The sequence below is a fragment of the Phalacrocorax aristotelis genome, chromosome 7 (assembly GCF_949628215.1).
Source record: "Phalacrocorax aristotelis chromosome 7, bGulAri2.1, whole genome shotgun sequence".
Classification (NCBI taxonomy): Eukaryota; Metazoa; Chordata; class Aves; order Suliformes; family Phalacrocoracidae; genus Phalacrocorax; species Phalacrocorax aristotelis.
In genome coordinates this window covers 32980520-33001434 of record NC_134282.1, presented here as the reverse complement: position 1 = coordinate 33001434, position 20915 = coordinate 32980520, and the positions used below count along the sequence as shown (strand labels likewise).

Below are 20915 nucleotides of genomic sequence, written 5' to 3'. Positions count from 1 at the left end.
TGAGGATAAGTAAATACTGTAATGGTGGGTGTCTAAAATAGTCTGAGATACCTGGGTTTGTACTGAGTAGGTTGCATAAATGCATGGCACAAGCTAATGCAAATTGGCTCTTGGACACTTCTCAATCAGAGGCTGTAAAGCCAGAAAACCACTTATGTAACCCAGTGGAACAAAGAGCTGCAAACATACTGGGATCAGAGCCTGATGAGGAGGGAAACAAATCTAAATTTATATAACCTAGAAGAGTTACCTGGGCCAGACTATGACCAGAGCCTATAAATAACTGTCCAGGTAGATGTGTAGTGAAGGGATAGGGTCTTGAAAGGTGGCAGGAGACAGGACAGAGAAAGAAAAGATTTAGCCTAGGCACCTTTCTTAACAGCCAGACAGAGGAAAGGGGGGAAGGACACATCCCACAGGCAGGAGGGCTCAGCAGAGTCTCCAGGAAGAGCAGGGTAGACAGCTTCTATCCAGAGCAGAACTTTACCAGGCAAGGAGTCATGCTGCAGTACTTGTCTTCCCAGCCTTGAGAGCCTGTGAAGCTGGGAATTAAATTTGCCGTGTGTGATTTTTCTGCTTCTCCTCTGCAGTTAAATAAGCTTCACTTTTTCCACTTAATAAAAGTGAAAACAACCTATTATCTCAGTGACTGTCTCAGAAATGGAGCCTCAGGAAACTGAGATGAAGAACTGGAGAGATGGTTATATGCCTCACCAGGTGGCTTCCACTCCAGAAGCTGTACAGGAATATGCCAGCCCCAAAATAGCTTGGTTTTAGAACACTTAACAAAGAAAATAATTAGTTCTTCTGGAATCATATAGTTTGTTCTCACAATAAGGTTCTGTCCTCTAATCTCCTAAGACAATTTCCAGGTGTGTCATTGGGACCAGTGATGGAGTGGATGGCATGATTAGTGCAACAATTTACTTATATCTGTAGTGAAGTAATAAGAGAGGCCACTGAGTCAGAAAACAAGAAACCAGTAGGCTGTTCTCAGAATTTGGTGCCAAGATCTTGATGGTTGTTTCCAGAATGGCTGTGTTTGAGAGCTGTGATGGAGAGGGGTGGGAGGTGAGGAGGGCATCTGTCTGTGGCAGAGTCGGTAGGTTGGATTTTAGGACATTATGTACTGACCTGGTCACAGCTTTGAGGAAATAAGTATACTTAGTGCATGACTGCTCTGATTACACAGCCAAGCCAAAAAGCTGGGATGGAACGACTATAGGAAAAAAAGGAATCTTCTGAAGCTACTACAGCTAAGGGGAGCTGTAAGTAGAGGTTTTTTGGAGGCTTTCTCCTTGAGTATGCTGGTGCTGCTCTTCCACCACTCTGGACTTTCACACCTAGTCACTTGCAATCCATAAAACCAGCTCTGATTCCAATGCAGAGTCACCTCCCATCTGCTTCCTAAAGGTTTGATCCTCTTCCAGGGGATCTGTGAAGGGTCTGGTTTGCCAAAATCATATTGGGGGCTCACTAAATCCCTGGGTTCAATTCATCTTTGTGTTTTCTACATGCACCGTGATTCATCTTTAGCAATTGTAGAAGGAATGAGTCTCTGTATGACTTCTTTCTGAATTGGCTCTGAAATGGCAGGGAGGGATGTTTTCAGTATTAATTGCTCAGCCCCAATCTCAGGGGCTTCTGCATTAGCTTCCCTACAGGGCACTTTATTAAAAAGAGAAACACTAGTGAGTCAGCTGCAGAGCAGCATGTGTGCAGGCAGCAGCATCTCTCCAAGACCTTTGCCTGGCAGCTTCTCATCAGAGAAATCTGAGCTCTGCTGAGACCTGAAAGCTGCTGGAAACGTGTGGCTCGCTCTCTTGGGTATTGGGCTGAACTGATAAACCCTGCAGGGAAGGCAAATATCCCCATGTCAAATGCAGCGACCTTGCACAGGAAATACTAATCATCTTCCCATCTACAAAAGAAGGAGAGCAGCTTTCCTTTTGAGCTTAAACCCTCCTCTCCGCCCCTCAACACATTCTTGCAGCGTTGCTGATAGAAAGGAGGAAAAGAAACAGATGCAGCATGTGATGTGGAAGACAGAACAATCCTGCATACATCTTCTGTGTGATTCCTAACTTCATCCAAGCCTCTGGTCCAGCAGATCCCTCTTACCCACACTTAGCAGGCATATGAAGCTGGGTAGGAGATTGTCTTTTCCAACCTTAATGATTCTGTGATCGTGTTTTATAAAATCTGTCAGGGAGCAGCAAGACTAGGGCTGCTCCACAGTGGGGTATATGAGCCAGGAGCCAAGAGCTACCCCTGCACAGGCAGTGCCCTTGCCAGCTAAGGCACAGTCCTACCAGTCCAAAACAGGGTGGGCAGAGCAGAAGTGGTGATAACAGGGTCCAGTGAAGGCAGGGTGACAGTCATGTCCAAGGTCTACCCAGGGAATCCAGTTAGGAGCAGCAAGAGATGGGGTCAGAGGCAAGGCTAGAAACAAAGATAAAGCATATGTTCAGGGTGCAGGGCTAGGCACAGGTACAGCTAGCTCAAGCAAGGTCTGGGTGCCCAGGCCTGCGCTGAAATGGAGCTCCAGGAACAATGGGTTCATGGGTGGGGGTCCCAGGCAAGGCTGACTAGGGCAATTAAGACTGATGCACTCATAGTCCTGAGAAAATCTCTTCTGTTAGGTGACGGCCATGCAAAGCTCTCCTTGGAAATAAGCCCAGAACAGTCAGGTTCTGTCCTATGCGAAGTTTGCCCTATCATCTCCATTTCTTATCCCTTCCTTTAAACTGGATCTGAAGGTTTGTTTTCCTGGCCCAGCAGTTACGGTGTTGTCCAGGGGAGGGCAGTGATGCTCAGAGGCCTTATTTCACAGCGTGACGTAAGTGATGTGCAGTAGCAAACCCCAAGTAACGATTCAGTGGCCAGATAAGATCACTGCTGAGACAGAGGGAGTTCACAAGACTGAAACATGCCCTTTCACTACAGACAGCTCCTTAATACTGTGAAATGTTAGTAATGTTAGACATAACATTGTGCCCATGACTGTGACCAAGAGTTTGCCAGTACTTGTCTGTCTTTACCTCTCTCTTTCTAGTCTTCTCCAGTGAGGGTTCAACCAGGTACGCTCACATGTACATCAGACCCAGAACACCCTATAAGACATGATACTGTTTCTTTAGGTGCTTCTGTAAGGTACTGCAGAACGCAACACTGCCGTTGAAGAGTTCCAGGAATGTCTCCAAGTATTCAAGGGTGGATCTGAGCAGAGGTGTTGCAGTCCAGACATTAATCCCAGAGAAGCCCCTATAGTACTGCCAGTGTGGATGTTAAAAACAAGCTAGTCTGAGAAACTGCTTCAAAGTATTCTTAACTCCCTTTTGCAAATGCGCTTAGTGCCTGGCATGTGTCTGAGATAACATCCCTCTTGACTCTGCTCAAGCACGGATCTGTAGCTCCATTTTAGCTTGCTTTGATATTTGATTAACAAGGAGTCATTTTCTTTCTGCAGTTTAAGGCCTCATTTACCTACCCTAATGGGCCATTTTAGCCACTCCAGTATATTCGAAGTAGTATAACCCTCACACCATGGGGACCGGCATAGTGGTATATTGAGTATAGGGGTATGGCTCTTATGGAAACAAACTGTATCAGTATCAGGCACTGTAATGCTAGTAAACTTGTGTTCACAGTACATTTTGAACCACTACTACTAATCTGGCTTAAAGTACAGCATTCTTGGCCTGCTTGCTTATTCTGTGGAAAACAAAAGAGTGTAGAGCAGGCCTAAAAACTAAAGATATACTGAGACCTATAAGCAAAGTGTCATCACATAGACTGTGCCATGAGGATCCAGTGCTCTTTGCAGATGCTCAAAGAGCTCAGAGGTTGTGTCCTAATGATAATTGCTCTGAAAGGTTTCCCCTTCATGGAAGTGCCTCTCTTTCAGCAGTCTTTGATCTTTCCTCCCAGCAAACCACATTGCTCAGGGTTTTTTTTTTAAACACTTGGTGTTTTCCTCTCCAGCTCTTGCCCCTCAGTCTGTCATTACTCAGTGATCTCCTCAGTCTGGCACAAAGCAGGCTGTACTTGCAGGGAGCTGTGCTGCTGATGGGAAGTGGGGTTATGACTTGTAAGTATAGAGTTCCCAGGGAGCCAGAAGTGTTTCTGCAGTCTATGGACACTCAGTGATGTTGGATGTTGTAGTTTTGGATGACTAATTCCTACAAAACACTGGCAAGCTTCCTCATGAGCAGCACTCCTGAGGAGCAAGTTGCTGGAAGAATGGCTTTTAAAACTTGAACCTGCCTGATACCCTGATGTTCTTCTTGGGCTCTGATCATTCTTGGCCATTAAAGACTCTGGCAGCCAGTTTCCTGATATATCAAATTCCAGCTCAGCTATTCTTATTCTGTCTCCCCAAATTCCCTTTGGAATTTCAGCTCAGCACTTTTCTTCCTGGTCTCAATTCTGCTGTGGAGATGTGCTGCTCTGTTAAACTACTGACACACTGAACTCAGAAGGCAGCAACATTTCTGCAATGTTCTGTGAGAAATACCTGCATGGGAACAGAATTCATTTAATGAGGAAGGGATGGGACGGGACACCTGCACTACTGTCTCTAAAGCTGTCAATGTGCTGCCCACCTTTACAGGTGATGCACCATTTTAAGCAAAAGCTGGTCAAGTGTGACTGCTGCTGCCTGTTGTCTCAGGATGATGACTTTCCTGCTGAAACATGGACAATAGATGGGCTAAAGCTGTCGAGTTTACAGCATTTGCGATTCTGTAAGTGCAGGGGCCACACCTTTATGACTGTTAGTACTACAGGGCTGAGGGAAAGGGACCGTGGCTCCTGGAAATGTTAACAGTGAAGGTGCAGGGATGCCTGTGTAAGGTGTGTGAGACGCTTGATGCCTTCACAGATCAGAAGTGGGTCTGCAAAATGACACAAAACCTGGGTGGAGGAAAAATGGGCCCCCACACTTCTTTGGCCAGGACTCTAGGAGCCACAGCATAGACATGGGTTAAGCAAAGGAGCAAGCAGATTCACTTCTTTGGTGCTTACACCTCAGGCAGCTCCCATGGTTGGATCCTTCCTGCTGCCCTGTACAGGCAGCAGAATGCAAATGCTCTTCGCCTTCATGTGTAGCTGGCTCCCCTTTGGGCTGCAGCTCATCACCCACTGGCAGGCCAACTGCATAGCCAGGAGTAGAGACACCAACGGGCACATGTCTATTGTCTCTCTCTGTTGACTCAAGGGTAATTTTTCCAGTGCAGGAGGTGAACAGGTTCCTGCTTTGTTGTGGAGGTGAGCCCAGACAAGCTGGCGCCAGCAGAGAGCAGTGTCTCCTGGGACTGTGAATGTGCTGCTTCTGTGTATGCTTCGCTGTCACTTCTGTTGCTTTGCCCTTCTTGTTGCAGTGTGAATCAGGCCTGTCTTGCATAATGTAACTGAATATGGCCAGGGTAACGCTATCGCCTGTCTTTGTCCATGTGCTTATCTCCTAACCGAGCATTAACACTCTCCAGAATTCCAGCTCTTTGCCACAGCTCACAAACAGCAACAGTATTCTTTTCTTCTGTTTACTACTTGTAAGCTTACTGAGAAATTTCCAGCAACATTAGTGATGCTCAGAGAGCTGTTTGCAGGGAGGTCGTCAGCCATCCACCTGATTGTGATTAGATCCCTCCAAGGAGGTGACCAGTAAACTCCAGTGATCCCAGCATTACTGGTCACTGGTGTTGAGGCTGCTGTTGAGGCTCAGAATGGAGCTTACAAAAGGATTGCTTGTCTATTTGTCAAGACACAAACCAGGCCTAATGTACAATGACCTCCTGAGTTGCCACGGTATATGTATCTGCAAAGCTATATCCATAAAGTTAACACCTTCCTAGGAACAGAAAGACTGATGAATGTACAGATTATGTGCTGCGATGCATGTCACTGTAGCAGAGGTATTTTTTCACATACCTTGTAACAGCAGTGTGTGATGACAGTGCATTTACTTTACAAGGTTTTGGGGCAAGGACTTGCTAGCATATAATACCCACAGGACAGTAAAGGTACCTGGAGCTATTCCATGAACGAAGGCTAATTAGAATAATCATGAAACATATACTGTTTTTTCTCCCTATCCCATGATGTAACTGCTGAGGTGCGTCCTGTGTTAGTTGCAGTGAGAGAGCACAAAAAAAAAAAAAGCCATTGACTTCAGCTGGCTTCTCACAGTGGTTTATTGCAGCTATCAAATGAGACCATTTGTAGTTTTCTCAGCTCCCTGAAAAAGGCCTTGTTTTACACTGAGAAGAACTTCCTGTCTGGACATTATCATCTTAATTTTCTGCCCTTCCCATCTCTTCAGGTAATGACCAGAGATCCCAACCATTTCCTAAATTGCTGGGGAGTGATTTTCCCCACTCTAAGATCTTGCTGCTGGCAACCTTGCTCAGGCTCTCTTTTACCAGTTCTCTGATAAAGTCCATTTCCCAGTGGAGTAATCATTTGCTTCAGTTCCTTCCTCCACACGTGGGTCATTTTGAAAATATCCCAATGCATCATCTCAGTTTATCCCATGTTACCAGCGTGTCAGACTGTCTGACTTCCTTTCTGGAAAGTTTTCTGGAAAGAGTACATGGAATCTGTAAAAACCCTGGCCAAAGTCGGTTAATGTCAGGTCAGATGACTATATTTGGGGTTTTTTTTTGTTTGGTTTGTTTGTTTTTTTTTTTAAATCGAGTGTGCCCAGCACTTCCAAGCCATCAAAGAATTAAATTGCTTGTTTAACATATAGAGGTGCTTTAAACATGGACTTTTGGGTCTAATGTTAGGTATCCTTTTCTGAAATGTGTTCTTCTCAGAGAATGTCTTGTCCCACTGCTAAAGCTTTGTCTGTCTATCTGTCTCTTTAGAATGACTCCTGGGGGAAGCAGTATTCCTATGCGCTGTTCAAGGCAATGAGTCACATGCTCTGCATTGGCTATGGGCAGCAGGCGCCCGTGGGCATGTCAGATGTGTGGCTCACTATGCTGAGCATGATTGTTGGTGCCACCTGCTATGCCATGTTCATCGGCCATGCCACAGCCCTTATCCAGTCTCTGGACTCCTCACGGCGTCAGTACCAGGAGAAGGTAAGGACTGGGCTTTGCAACCCTTATGTGACCCAGGGGTGGTTTACGCACTGTTTGGAGGAAGCCAGGGTTGTCAGTGACCCAGGTGAGAGGCCAAAGATGTGGTGTCTTTGTCACCATGGTAGTTTATTGGTAATTCATACCCATCCGATCACTCAAACAGACCCTCAGGAGGAAATAGATGCAAGATCAGATGAATAATAGTAGGGCAGGTGGGTGAGTCTTGTTGTCTCTGACTGTCTTTTTAAATCAACATTATCGATGTCACCAGTACCTAAAACTGTAAGTAACTTTTTCCTTTCCGAGATCTTGTTTCAAATCCCAAGTGAATGTTCCAGAATGTGCAGCTTTTGTTTAGCACGTACTTTCTTTAAGATCATCCAGATAATTCACATTCATTTCATGAATGAAACTACGTGACAAACCCCAAAGCAGAGATCAAAGCTCAGGAGCACCGAACAGATTCCCCAGGCAGCTATTGAATTAATCGCACCGTTGTTGAATTGCATAATGTAGGGCACAGACAGAAATGTCACAACTGATCAGGTTACCACTGCAGAGCCAGTAACTGGTGGTGGTGGGTTTAAGGTCATGCTGTGAATTTGTAAAGATGGTAAGGGACAAACAGGGTCAGTCACTGGAATTCAGTTGATGAGGGGTAACTCATGGAACTGCATCAATTCCTTCCCTCTTTCCATGCCTTCAGTATATTGCAATCTGTACAATGGCATTTTGTTACCTAAAGCAAAGGGGCTGTTGGTACAATGATACTTTTCCCTCTAAGACATAGACAGGCAAAACTTGTGCCTTCAACTTCTGGCTGAACTGGTAGGCCTGCACCTCCACAAAACAGGAGAGCTAATTGAAGAGTGACTGTGTACAACTAAGAGCAAAGGCCTGGGTGGCTCAAAGGTGCGGAAGGGACTTCACTGCAAAGACAGTAGGTTACTTTCAGGCATCAGCAAAAGCAACTGCCCTCAGTAGGGCAGAGGATGCCGTAGGCAAGGAGGTGTTGTGGTCAAGGTCTTATGGATACATGTGATCTGAAGGTTAAGAAAAGGAAGAATTAGTTGCTAGCCCTATTCTGACCCTGCCAGGTGCAGTTAGATGAGGTGAAAGAGTAGCTGTTATTCAAGTGGGTAAACTATGGCTAGCATGCTCAGGCTAAATGAATTTTAAGTTCAGGGAGGAGGTGGCAGAAAGGATGTGTTAGATGGCCTAGGAACAGGTTTGAGGCACAGGGATTACAGTGGTGGGCCACAGAGAGAAAGTAGGGCAGAGAATGAAAGCAAAGAAGATCAGAGGCTGAATCATACTTTGAGGTAGGGAAGATCTCAAACTACAGCTAGAGCTAAAAGAGGGAAAAAGCCCAGGAGAAGAAGTGTGGAGGACTGGAATGCAACTAGAGTACTGGACATTGTATAGAGTTTTACCACTGTGTTACAGAGTGGCTGGGCTAATTCTAATTGAGAGTAAGGCATGCCAAAGAGAAGGACACTGCAGCACTAGGAATGCAAGCTGATCAAATCTGTGTATGCAGAGTATTTATTCAAATGTGTTTGAAGTAGCCAGAGTATTTATTCAAATGTGTTTGAAGTAGCGTAGGAGTCAAGGACTGATTTGCAGTTCCAGCCACCAGGTTAACCTAGCCATAGGCAGGTTTACACCTGCAGGACTGGGCACTATGATTTTTTTCTCAAGCCAGGTCTGAAGACAAGGGCAGAACTTGACTCTGGGAGTTGGATTCCAGCCAGTGCTCAGGGAAGTCAATCACCACTAAGCCAGCAGGGACTGTGATGGGGTGGCAGAGGTGTGAAATGTTAAAGCCTTATTAGAATGTGGAGAAGTGAGTGAGAGGGTTAACAGATCCAGGAGAAAAGCTTTGTGTTAAAGGCAGCAGGTAGAGGATTTAGCAAAGGGTGTATTTCATGTGTAGTTGTTATAGCGGGTTCATTTCCCAATGTATTCTCCTAAGAGTAAAGCCTCAGGGATTGAGTACGTTCATTTTCCTCTTGCAAATGGGACAAATTATAGCCTAAAAACAAATATGTACTTACTTTCTGCATTCCTTAGCACTTGAATAGCCATGATTAAAATGAGGCTGCTTCATGATTTGCAGCCCTGCAACTCATTTAGTTCAGTCCTCATGGGACAATGTGTCTGTTGAAGCATATTATAAGCAAAGAATCTCAACAAGTCTGGAAGTCGATTGGAAGAAGCAGACAGCAGTTTAGAGACCACTGCTGAGTACACCTTTGGGCTGCAAACAGGGCTCTGCCTCTCACCTCAGCAGAGGCTTCGGCAGCTGTTCTGGGATTAGCCAAAGAAAGGGGAGACAGTGGGGAGGAAGAGGAATAGCAGAAATAACATGGTAACAGGACAGAAGGTTATAGCTAGTAACTGTACAGACAGGCTTTGCTTTGTGTAACCTTCACAACAAGGTTCAGGTGTGAGTTTGTGGTGGTTTCAGATCGTCTACATCTCTGCCAAACCAACTTGTTCTTCCCTTGTACAAACAGGGCTTTTGAGAAGAGGAATAAAAGCCAAGGTGTGCTGTCTGTTGGCTTCAGTAACAGGCTTGTCTCACTCCGCGCTGGATTCATTGAACATTTGAACATTGAATCCCTGTCCTGTCTAAATCCCCTCCTGTAACATTGGACTTCATGCTATCCTGGTTTATGCAATGCAGGGAGGCTGTATAGGATCGATGGTGTGGTAGGAAGCATGGAGAATTTGGAGACGGAAGTTGCACTCCCCAAGACAGTGTAGTGCCAAGGTTTCTGAGTACAAGTGGAGAATCCCATGTGGCACAGAGCACTCACGCCAGCTCAGACACTGGAAGTGGCATAGCCATCATGTAAGTCTGGCTCTGTGCCTCCCTTAAAAAGCTCTGAATCAGAATAGCTCTTTAGATCTGGCACTCTGAAGTGACTGTTTCATTTCCAGTCCCAGAGGCAAAGTTAGAAGGGACCTGTCTGTCCCAACTTGCATTGCAGAGTGTGTTATGCCCTAAATTACTTGCCCATCATCACAGAGAGAGTCAGTGGCAGAGTCAGGAACTGACTCTTATCTTTTAGTCTCAGTCTGGTGTCTAACTCCAGAATATCTCTGCACCCAAGACTGGTGTCTATTTCCTACATGTGAGAGAATATTGCTACAAGTCCATCCTGAAGGATTCTGATAGAAAAATTTCCCCAAGTCATGTTGTACAGTTATGTATTATAACTGAATTGATCTGACAGCTTTGACCAAAGAGGGGACCCTCACATACCCATTCTCACACAGTGTTCCCTGCCACTACTCTCAACTGCACCGTTTTGCTCTTGCACACCACCTTCCATACTTCTCAGACCTTTACTGAGCTGATTGATTTCTTCTGGGTTAGTTTTCTGCTAGATTACTGTGTTGAATTAGCTTACCATAAAGTCCAGTGAGTGCCAGAGCTGATGCAGGGCGCTGGTGGAGGAGGTCCCTAAGCAAGAGCAGAGGTACAAGGCCCTTTTCAGCTGCTCATGGATCAGGTCAAGCCTTAACATGAAGTTCATCATTGACTGCGAAATTACTCCCCAACCTGCAGTAACTGTGGCTCACAAGAGAGGAAGAGTGTTTCCTGCCCAGGAGAAGAATAAACTAGACCGATAGGCAAGTTATTTGCATGCTTTTTGCAGGTTCCCCTACTGATTTCTTTCTCTAATCCTAAAGCTCAGCTGGATTAATATTTATATCAAGTCACCATGCACACGCACACACACTCATCCTCCCCAGCAGACTCTGTAACCTTGAGGCTTTTGGGAGTGGTGATTATGCTGCTTACTGCAGCCACGCTCCTTGCAACAAAGCAGAGAGAGACTCTGGGCTTCACTCTCCCATCCCAGCAGGATGCAAACAGTGATAGGCATCATGCAGAGCGGCTCGGCTCTCCTGTGTTATCTTCTCAGGTACATATGGAAGGATGACTGATGAGAGGTAGGAATTGCTGCTGTCAGTTTTGCAGAGCCCAGCAAAACCATAATCTCTCCTCTGAGAGCCGTCTGCTACACTGGCATTCCCTCAAGCTCTCTGTTCTCCATATTCAGTCCCCTACTTCTCCTCCCCACTGAAGCATCACTGTCTGAACTATCCAATGAACCCTGAACTATCCAATGCCTCTTGTTCTTAAAATATATATTGAAGCTGGGTAGATACTTTCATATTCACTTGTCATTATTCTGAAGAAGCACCTGCTGCAGCACAGTTGCAAGGGGGCAAGCAGGTAACACTGAGGACAGAATCACTTTATAAATCCTACAGAAGCACTAACGACTGTTCCAGTTCCTAAAACAACCCTGCATAACCATCAGCACAATCCTCTTGCTACAGTTTTGTCCCATGGTCTGGCTATCCAAGCAAAAAAGCACTTTACTGTCCAACTATGAACATTTCAGCCCTTCTGTCATCAGCCTGAATTCAACAAAGAGTAATTGGGGGAAATTTAGTAATTGTAAAGGCTGAAGCATAACAGCTGGAACATGCCATCTCTGTTGGAGTCAAAGCAGATGTTAGACCACTATTCATTAGAGGGAAGTGAGACACTGCCATTGCGCCTGCCTACTACATTGGGGGCAGAGAATGTGTCTTCTGGGCTTAGTCAGTCCTTGCCCTTTCTTGGAAGCCAGCAGTATAGAGTCTTATTAGGCAACAAGTTTAAGGAGTGATTTTTTTTAACAGTATGTGATTAAACTGTGGAACTCACTGCTACATGTTGCTGTGGAGGCCCAAAGTTTGATTAGCCTCAGAATATTTAGACAAATTCACATAAGGAAAATCTTTCAAGCATTATTGAACACTTAGATGCAGATACAAGCCCTGGCAGTGGGTATCCCTAATCTGCTTTTGTCAGAAAAGCTAGGAGGGTATGGGTAGGAGCTGGATTGCTGTGTGCCTCTTTTATTCTTTCTCCTCTTCCTCAAAGCACCTGAAACTGCCAGAGACACACCACCAGGTGAGAAGAGCTCTCGGCCTGACCCTTCATGGCTACTCCTGTGGTTTTAGGCCATTTTACTATGCACTTTGGTGTTCTGAACTGCCTCCAAATGAATGTGTACAGGGAATTCAGTGCAGAGACCCTAGTTGGGGTCCCGGATACAGTATAATCACATTAGTCTGGCAACATGCCCTTGCTGATTAGCCCCCTCTCCACCCCTCTTTAAGCACAGCTAATTAACCCAAGCACAGCACTGTACCAAAGCTATATTAATTCTTGTGGCTCCAGGGTTGGCTTAGCCAGTGCTACCTTGGGAATGACACAGCACAGATATGTTAAGATGACTAGTGTCAGCTGCTCTATTAGCACCGAGTTGGGCAAAGACTGCCATTATTCCCACACCTACTCTCCCACAAAGCTGTCAGATGGGAGATTTCATGTTCATTTCCACTCTGGACAGGATTTGGAGTGCCATTCCCAAGATGATTGGTCACCAATATCTGTAGGTTCTCTGGTGGCATTCCCAAATTCCTTGAGTCCAAAGAGGTTATGCAGAAGTCCCCTCCTGAGCTAACATCTTGGTTCTCGATGTCAAGAAAGCTGCAAAGCTCTCTTACTCTTCTGGTAACGTGTGTGAAGGAGAGGGCAGGGAGTGTGCAACAATGCAGAAATTAAAGGTGTCTGGAAAATTTTATCAAATGCAAAATTTAGTCAAATTTCCTAATTGGAAAAAGTTTGGAGAGCCTTGCTTTATCCCGTTATGACTGCACGACTTGTGTATTACCTCAATCTGTTAAGACATGGCCTGAATACTATTACGTCCCACGTTGCTCTCAGTCAAAGCATTTGGGATTTATAACAAGGCTTATAAAAGATGTGCTTTATTGATTGTATCTAAATGCAAGGGCTTCTGATGTGTCCTGGCCTCAGTGTCTCAGCAGTGCCTCTAGGTATTTTTTCTGTATCAGGACTGGGTTTTCTGGCTGGTTTGCAGTCCAGAGTCAGCAAGTGAAAGGAGCAAGGTTAGGTGCAGCTCAGGTTAGCAGGAGAGGTCCAACCTCCCCCCAGCACATTAAAGAATGGCTAGAAGAGCAAAGTGTCTCCCATCCTCATCTCTGCATACCCACCTCCATGTGACAGTAAGTCCAAGGAGGCTGCCAGAAAATTGCAACTTGAAGTAAATTAGTCCTCCTTTGAGTGGGGATTTGGACCAGATGACACCCCAGAGGACCCTTCTGACTTATATCATCCTTTGACTCTGATTCAAAGTCTCTGACTGCTTTCAGGCGGTGAGCAGTCAAGATGTAGTAAGAATGGCTGGCTCAGGATTGTGCATCCAATGCTGCAAGGCAGCTGTCCTTTTACGGGTACCACATCCACCTCAATTTTAGAAGAATGTTTGTAAGAAATAGGTAGTAGGCTGGTGTAAATAACTATTCGTTCAGTTCAGCTCAACCAAAAAATCAGAAATTTGTGTCAATTGTTTTAAGGTTATTGAATCCTTTTCGTGAAAGAATCCTGGGTTGGTTATAAAATGAAAATGTTTTCTGAATGAAAACCTAATGGTTTCTTCTAAAAACATCTTGCAGTGCAAATTGCCTTCCCTTTATGGCCTTAACTAAACCAGGGTCGAGCAGTTTTTGTTCTTGTGGAAGAATATTTCATTGGTGAACTTACTATTCCTTGAAACTGTTTACCCATGTGTTAATAATGAGAAGCCCCATTTTGATATTCTAGATATCTATGCAGTGGCGATCAGTCAGCACTTAAAGCAGACAGTTCAGTTCCCGGGTGCGTGAGCGTGTCCATTTTATGGGTGGCAGTGCCTATATGGAGAGTATGACTGCGATGTAGTGCAGGAGTACATGCACTACACTCTCCATGCTCACACAAACAAGAGAAGGAAGGAGTCAGTGACATTGCAGTGTCTTTGTAGGACGTCTTTACAGAAGGAGAAATGAAGCTGCTTGTAGATTGCCTTCAGTCTTGCCTTATGTTAGGGATTCATGTTGGTTTGCTGTATCAGAGATACTGAGATTATAGCTAGGATTTTCACATCTTATTTCTGAGACTAAAAGTCAGACAAATAGTTCTGTTCTTTGAGTGATGCTGATGACGGCCTAGTCTGAGCAGTATGTTTGTGCACGCACAAGCACTGTGTGTGCTGTCACAGAAAGGAAAGTGCTCTTGCCACAGCAGTTCTTTGTATCCCAGTGTGGGATTTCAAACTTCATTATCAGTTTTGAAATTCATTTTGGCACTTGAACTGTAAATAAATAAATAAATACTTTATAATGTGAAGCACTAAGCCTCCCTGCTGAGCCATCTCTCCTGGCAAAAGGCTGCTCCCAGCAATACTGATTTCAAATTGCACAGGCTCACTGTTCCCTTTTCCTCATCTCCGGCCTTTGTCTGATGGCAGATTTTACCTTGTCTCTTTCGATCTGCTCTTCTGATGAAAGTAATGTTGATCTCTTTTTCCTCATCACACCTCCAGATATGTGGATCCAGTGACAGGACCTGACAACTCCAAAGTATCCTGTGATATGGGTTTCACAGTGCTTAATGGATAATAGAAGATTCTTGATCAGGTCTAAAAGTTCCCTATGCAGGACTGCTGACTTACGCTAGGATGTGACCTCTCAAACCCAGCAAGGCATTCTCTACAAGTGCCTTTCCTAGGCTGGAGCTAGTAATGGAAAACAAGCTGTTTCTGTAGCCAGGATGTACAGGTTTGTACATAGTACATTCATCATTGCACCACCTTCCCGTGACATGCAGGATTAGACCTTAAGGCTGAGCACCTGTAAGAGCAGGCAAACAGGGCATTGCCCACAGCATTTAATGCAAAGAGATTTGTCCCATAGTTCTTGGATCTGCTCTCCTAGGATCCTGGAGTTAGCAGACATTTCCATTGCTTGCAGCAAAGCCAGGCCACATCCACTGTGTGCGTGACTGCAAACTCAGCACTATGTGCTAACAGTACCACCCCTGTGGTGGGGTTCCCTGGCTCGCACTGTGGCCACTGCAGCAATGCAGCTGATGGGAGGAAGTAAACAACTGTTTCATCACGCTTATAATTGACCCTACTCAGTCTGTTGACATCTCACAGCCCAGAAACAGGATTGTCTGAAGCATAATCCTTGCCTGAATAGGTCCTGGTTAACAGCATGGGGAGGCAGCTACGGCAGCTGATAGCTGCAGCCGTCCTCAACGTAATGAATGTTGTCTAGAAAGTGGGAAAAAAGCTCCAAGGATTTTCTGCTAGTATCTGTGCTTTGTAGCACAGCAAGAGATAAAAAGCCCAGTACTAGGTAATATAATTTCTGAGGGTATCACTGCAGTAAGGGTAAAAGAGCTCCATGCTTTTCAGCATGTAACATGCAACATTTAAAAGTCAGCTTCCTGTAGCAAATTGAGCTAGTGGTACAAAAATTAACCCAGTCTTTGGAAGAACTCAGAACCAGGACATTACATAAAGCTTTTTGCAGAATGAAGGTAGCTATCAAATAGCTTCTAAAGCTGAAGAGTAGATGGCCATGGGTTTAAATTTAGCTCATGAATCAGAAAGCAAAAGTACCACTGATAATGTTTGGGCTGTGCTAGTTATGGTCTGAGTTGTTCTGGTTGAATTGCTATTGAAATAACCCAGGTTCCTATACAACCTGCTCCCATTTGCCTGTACCACACTCTGGTGTATGTGCCCCTCCCCGTGCAGGCACCCCAGCTATTTTTCCACTTATTAGTTCACTTAGAGTTTCCTTAGGTACCCTCTGTGAAGGAATCCAGCTCCTGCTTCAGCCTCATCTGTAAGTCCATCCTCTTGCTGCCTGCAGGCTGGAGGATATGGAAAGGACAGCATATGCCTGAATACAGCTCCTCTCAATCGCTTTCCTATTGCTATGGACAAGACAGCCCTCCGTACATTTAATTTTATGAATGTCTGCATTCTTGTTGGAAAACAGCAAGACAGTGCTCATGAGCATGAGTACCTATGTAGAGCCAACTGCGTTCATAAGTGTTGGCAGACTCAGGATAAACTGTGATAGCCTGCAGCAGTTACAGTTCTCAGCAAAATTTCAGGAAGAGAAAAGAGCAAAATTATGTAAGCTAGGACTAATGCTAAATATGATCAAGCACAGAGCTCTGCAAAGGGAGACCAGCAAAGATCGCACCAGCAGCATCAGTGTGATTTTATTGTGTTACAAAAGTTCACTTTTTTCCCCTTAAAACACTCACTCTTGGAGTCATTTGACTCCATGAGAATGTGTGTCTTGATCATTTTGAGTAAGATGTAGATCTGGTCCTAGAAAAAATCCTGAGGGTGGGAATATGAATGGCTTAAAAGACAAAAAAATTTGAACTCAGCATTTATTTGGTTTTGATGATTACTAAATGCTGGAGAGCTACACTGTTTTACTCGTAATCATAGGTCAGAGAAAATAAAACAAAGGTGCAACTGTGTCCCATCAAGACACTCTCATCTGGTGAATCTCCTGACTTGATCTTTGCCACTTGAGAGCCACAACATTGTACATCGTGGCTGCTTATGTGTACTTTAATCCAGTCTTACAGGATATATACTACCAGCATTTTAAATACTGTCAGAGTGTCATCATTTTTCACTTAATTGAAGATGCATTACCCTGCTTGATTCTTATTTTTCTTACACAAATACATCTCTGTTGAGTTCCATAGAGTCTGGTTGTGGAGACTGTGACCGAGATTAAACTCAGTCCCACAGTGATTTCAGCCTATTTCTGGAAGGATGCAAGCAACAGCTCTGTGTAGGAAATGTGTCTTTATCTTTGGATAGAGGGAGACAAGCATCCCAAGTGCTTTCATTACAGTAGGTTATGTGTGCTTGCCCATGTTGGCAGGCATGTTGTGAAAGTGTGTAAGTGTGTTTGAATTAACTGAGATGCAGAAATGGAGATCAATTTCTCTGAAGCTCTGAAGAGTGATGTGCATGGACCAAAAAAGGACTCGAAGAGGTGTCAGTGCTAGGACTGGGATGGGAGCAGCACTTCTCAGATGCAGGATCTTCTTTATATTCATCAGCAGGCCAAGGAAATAGGCCAGTCTATTCAAGCCAGTGCTTTATTACTGCCAGATAGAGGAGTATTCATGGTAGAGCTTGAGGGCATGGAAGGAGTTAAAAATATTTAGTTCCCTTTGGACTGTGAATGATCTGACCTTTGATAGAACGGGATGGGAGTGGTGAGACAACTAGGGAAAGTGGCCAGTTACAGAAGGAAAAATACTCAGCTAAATGGTTCCCTTTTGATATATTAATACCTCCTTCAAGGGCTTATTTGAAGAAAAACAGACTTAAGAAAATTAGTTAGGATTTAAATGGACTCGATTGTCTTCAGAGAGATTTAAATAATTCCTAAATCAGTCTTTTTAGTTTAACTCAGAGAGGCCACTAATCTCTGTGCATTCCTCTGAGCACAGGTTAGACTGGGGACATGGAGACAAGTAGGAAGACTGAACAGACAAGTACAAGGGAGAAAGGAGGCAAAAGGGGGCTGTCAGGTTAGGCCTGGCCACATCTGAAAGGTGCTCAAAGAGGTGCCAACTCAAGGGGGTATAAAGTGGCTTTAGAGAGTGCCAGAACTGCATGGTATCAGGGCCTCAGTTAAAAAGGGAAGACCTGTAAATTATCAGGCAGTCTTTAATTCCCATGCACTCTGCTGTTGATGTTTATTACATGATTACCCTTACCCCTCTGCTTTGGCTCATCACTGAGTGTTGCTGGTGACCTCAGGAGTGATCTGCTTTAGAGCTTAGCTCTAAGAGACACATGCATCCCACTACATTTTGAAAGGCCCTCCCTCATGCAGTTTTTTAGTGGCCTTTTGGTTAGTTGCTGTTGATGCTTGACACTGTGAGAGCGGCAACCTTCAGCTTGGCTGAGCAGCTCCAAGGAAAGAGGGAAAACCCCACATGAATCTTCAATTTGTCAAATGCAGAGAGAAGGGGCTGATGTACTGAGTACTTCTGCAGCCTCCATCTCTGTGCAAGGGAGAGTTAAGACCCCACAAAACGCTCCAGCTGGCATGGGTGAGAGGAGGTAGCACTAGCAAAGACAGGAGAGCCAAGACGTGTACCTCTTGTCAACTATGACAGAGAATTATGGTTTCTTATTTTACAGTTTTCTTTTATAACCGTGCTTTTAATTTGTAATCACAAGCAGGACCTTTTTTTCTGATGAAGTAAATTTGTCCTGTTTTTACTGAGCCTAATCTAGGTGCAGTGATTGTAGGAGAACCCAACAAGCCCTAGGGACTTTGCAGAGCAGTCATTTGTTGCTCTTTGCTACAAAGCAATAAATCCATGTTCGGTAGTGAATATAAGCAAGAGTCTGAATCGCCCCATCCAACATCTCCTTGTGAATCTGAGAAGCTGGGGGGATTTTTCCCAAGAAGCAAAGGTCAGTTGGAGTTTGATCACAGGTGCTTACGGTGGAGAGAAGGCAGTAGAGGACAGGTGGCTGGCAGCAGGTGATGAGAGACATCCTGTGACAATGGTCAATGTTCCAATTCAAGACACTGGGCTAAAACTGAGAGTATGAGGTGATATTTTTGCAAATAATTTATTCAACACAAATACACCATCAAGGCAAGCAGAACTGTTTGTGGATTTAGGATAAATTTAATAAACCTGAGCCAGCAAAAGCTGGTGCCTAATGATTTTCCTTTCCATAATGAGTGTCCTGCATGTCCTATGTCCAATTTGCCAGGTCCCATGGATGTCTCAAATGCTGCAGTGCACCTCCAGTGGTAGTAGACATCTAGGCATCTGAGCCAAGCCTTTAAACTTAAAGGGCTTAAACTTAACTCTTAAACTGATTTAAGAGGATAACCTGCAAAATCCTTGATGGGTGCAGACCAGATTGCTGTTCCCTTTATCTTCCTCATTCATGAGCTGCAGACTCTGTGCAGCACCCAGCACAGCATCACCTGACACAGCACCCTGCCAGTCTCTACAGAACTTCGGCAATTGAAATAATAAAGTGAAGTGTTTATTGCCAATTCTCTGCCTAGCTCCCTGTGGGGAGGTGGTGACTCGCTTTGACTTTGATCATGCTATAGTGATCATGAATATTTACAGCCAGCTCCTCTGCTGCTAGCTACAGACAAAAAACTCTGGAAATGCCAGGAAACCCCGAGTGTCCCCTCTGCCACCTTGGCTTCTTAGAGTAATTCCTTCTCCTCTCTGGTGCAGATCAAGTTGTTAGCATGCACGGCAGTGCCAGCACAGACTGTACTGAGAGCAGAGTGACACTGGTGTATGCAGGGGAGGTCTGTAATGAGCAGAAGTTCTGTAATTAGGCGCTTCAGCACAAGCTGCAGTAAAAGGACGTTCAGGGACAGATTTATCGGGGAGAAGAGGGGCAAGAGGGATGGCAAAGGAGGAGCACAGTCCTTTTGCCAGCATTATTTAGTATGGTACATGCTCAGGATCGTATTCTGTATGGTGTACCAGCAGGTGGGAGCATCAGCATTGCCATGCACACACCTTGACCCTGCCGCACCTTCAAGGCAAGCGGACCCATTTACAGTCCTGTTCCCTTGAGGAAGTGTAATTTGCTCATAGAAAGCACCATTCATCCCCAAATACTGCCCTGGCATCAGTCAGCATGCCCTTGTTTTCCCCTCTAAATGACATGATGCAAATGCAAATGATTAGGTAAAAATACAGACAGGTTACCTAGCACGAGTGCATGGGGCAATAGGGACCCCACAAAAGGTGAAGAAACTCTGGACCTGTGCAGCCATAGGTGGGAAAGCAAAGGTGCCATCACAGCTGGGCAGACAAGAACACAGAGGGGAGGAAAGGTAGGCTATGGGTACTGCAGCTTCAACCAAGTAACTGTCAGGTTTCTGTCTCTGTGTGCCCTTCAGTTTGTCTGTGACTGTGAACAGCCAAGGCAGGACTGTGTTCTGCTGTTTTGTAGAGCCACTGGTACAGTGGATTGCTGTGCTTTGGCTGAGACCTCGAGGTGCTGCACATCACATCCTGGTCTAGAGCCAACCTGCCAGGTTATACACGCTGGCCCCCATTCTGCGTGTGCCATGGAAAACCTTATACTGAGGGCCAGTTGTACCTCTTGCTCTCATCCTGCACAGGATTTGGACAGTCTTCACCCAGCATTATTTGCTGAGAGGAGATTCCCAGCTGAGCACTTCTTTCTCACCTCTGCTCCCAGCTTTTGCTGCGTGTGTAGGGGAGAACAGGCGCCTGGGCTGCTCAGCACCCAGGGAATGAGGAGTTATCTCCGCAGTATAACTCACTGAGGATAAGTTTAAAGGTTAAAACATGGGGCAGCCATTTGGGGAATATAACAAAGCTGTCTGCAACCTCCCCGTGAGCTCAGGCAGTTTTTCTCTGCTGCACCAGATTTATCTGCCTAGGCCTGGCTTGGGTTGAAGGAAGCAGGTATAGGTACAGTCTAGCATGTGCTTGTCCATGAGACAGCACCATTTGTTGCATGTCCTGGTAACTCCTTCTCTTCCTCTCTCCCCTGCACAGTACAAACAAGTGGAGCAGTATATGTCCTTCCACAAGCTCCCTGCAGACATGCGGCAGCGTATCCATGATTATTACGAGCACCGCTACCAGGGGAAGATGTTTGATGAGGAGAGCATCCTGGGAGAGCTGAGTGAACCCCTCCGAGAGGTAAGGATGGGGTGGTGAATGGGCAATGCATGTTCCTGTCATCTTTGGCAGCTGTGGAGTTCCCGGTGTGCAGTCTCCTGTTTCAGTGCTTTGCTGAGGACACCATCAGTCAATGGGAGCGGTGGGAGGCCAGCTTTCCCATTAGCACTGATTCTCTGTGCGCTCTAATGTCATGCCCA

The 20915-nt window shown here is 45.2% G+C and overlaps 1 protein-coding gene across 1 annotated transcript in view; it reads left to right on the top strand.

Annotated features, from left to right (window-relative positions):
• The window catches only part of HCN4 (hyperpolarization activated cyclic nucleotide gated potassium channel 4), a 106424-nt gene that overhangs the window by 63610 nt on the left and 21899 nt on the right, over nucleotides 1-20915 (top strand). The window contains exons 4-5 of the mRNA XM_075099819.1: nucleotides 6870-7088; nucleotides 20590-20736. Coding sequence (XP_074955920.1) covers nucleotides 6870-7088; nucleotides 20590-20736 — 366 coding nt within the window. The remainder of the gene's footprint in view (nucleotides 1-6869; nucleotides 7089-20589; nucleotides 20737-20915) is intronic.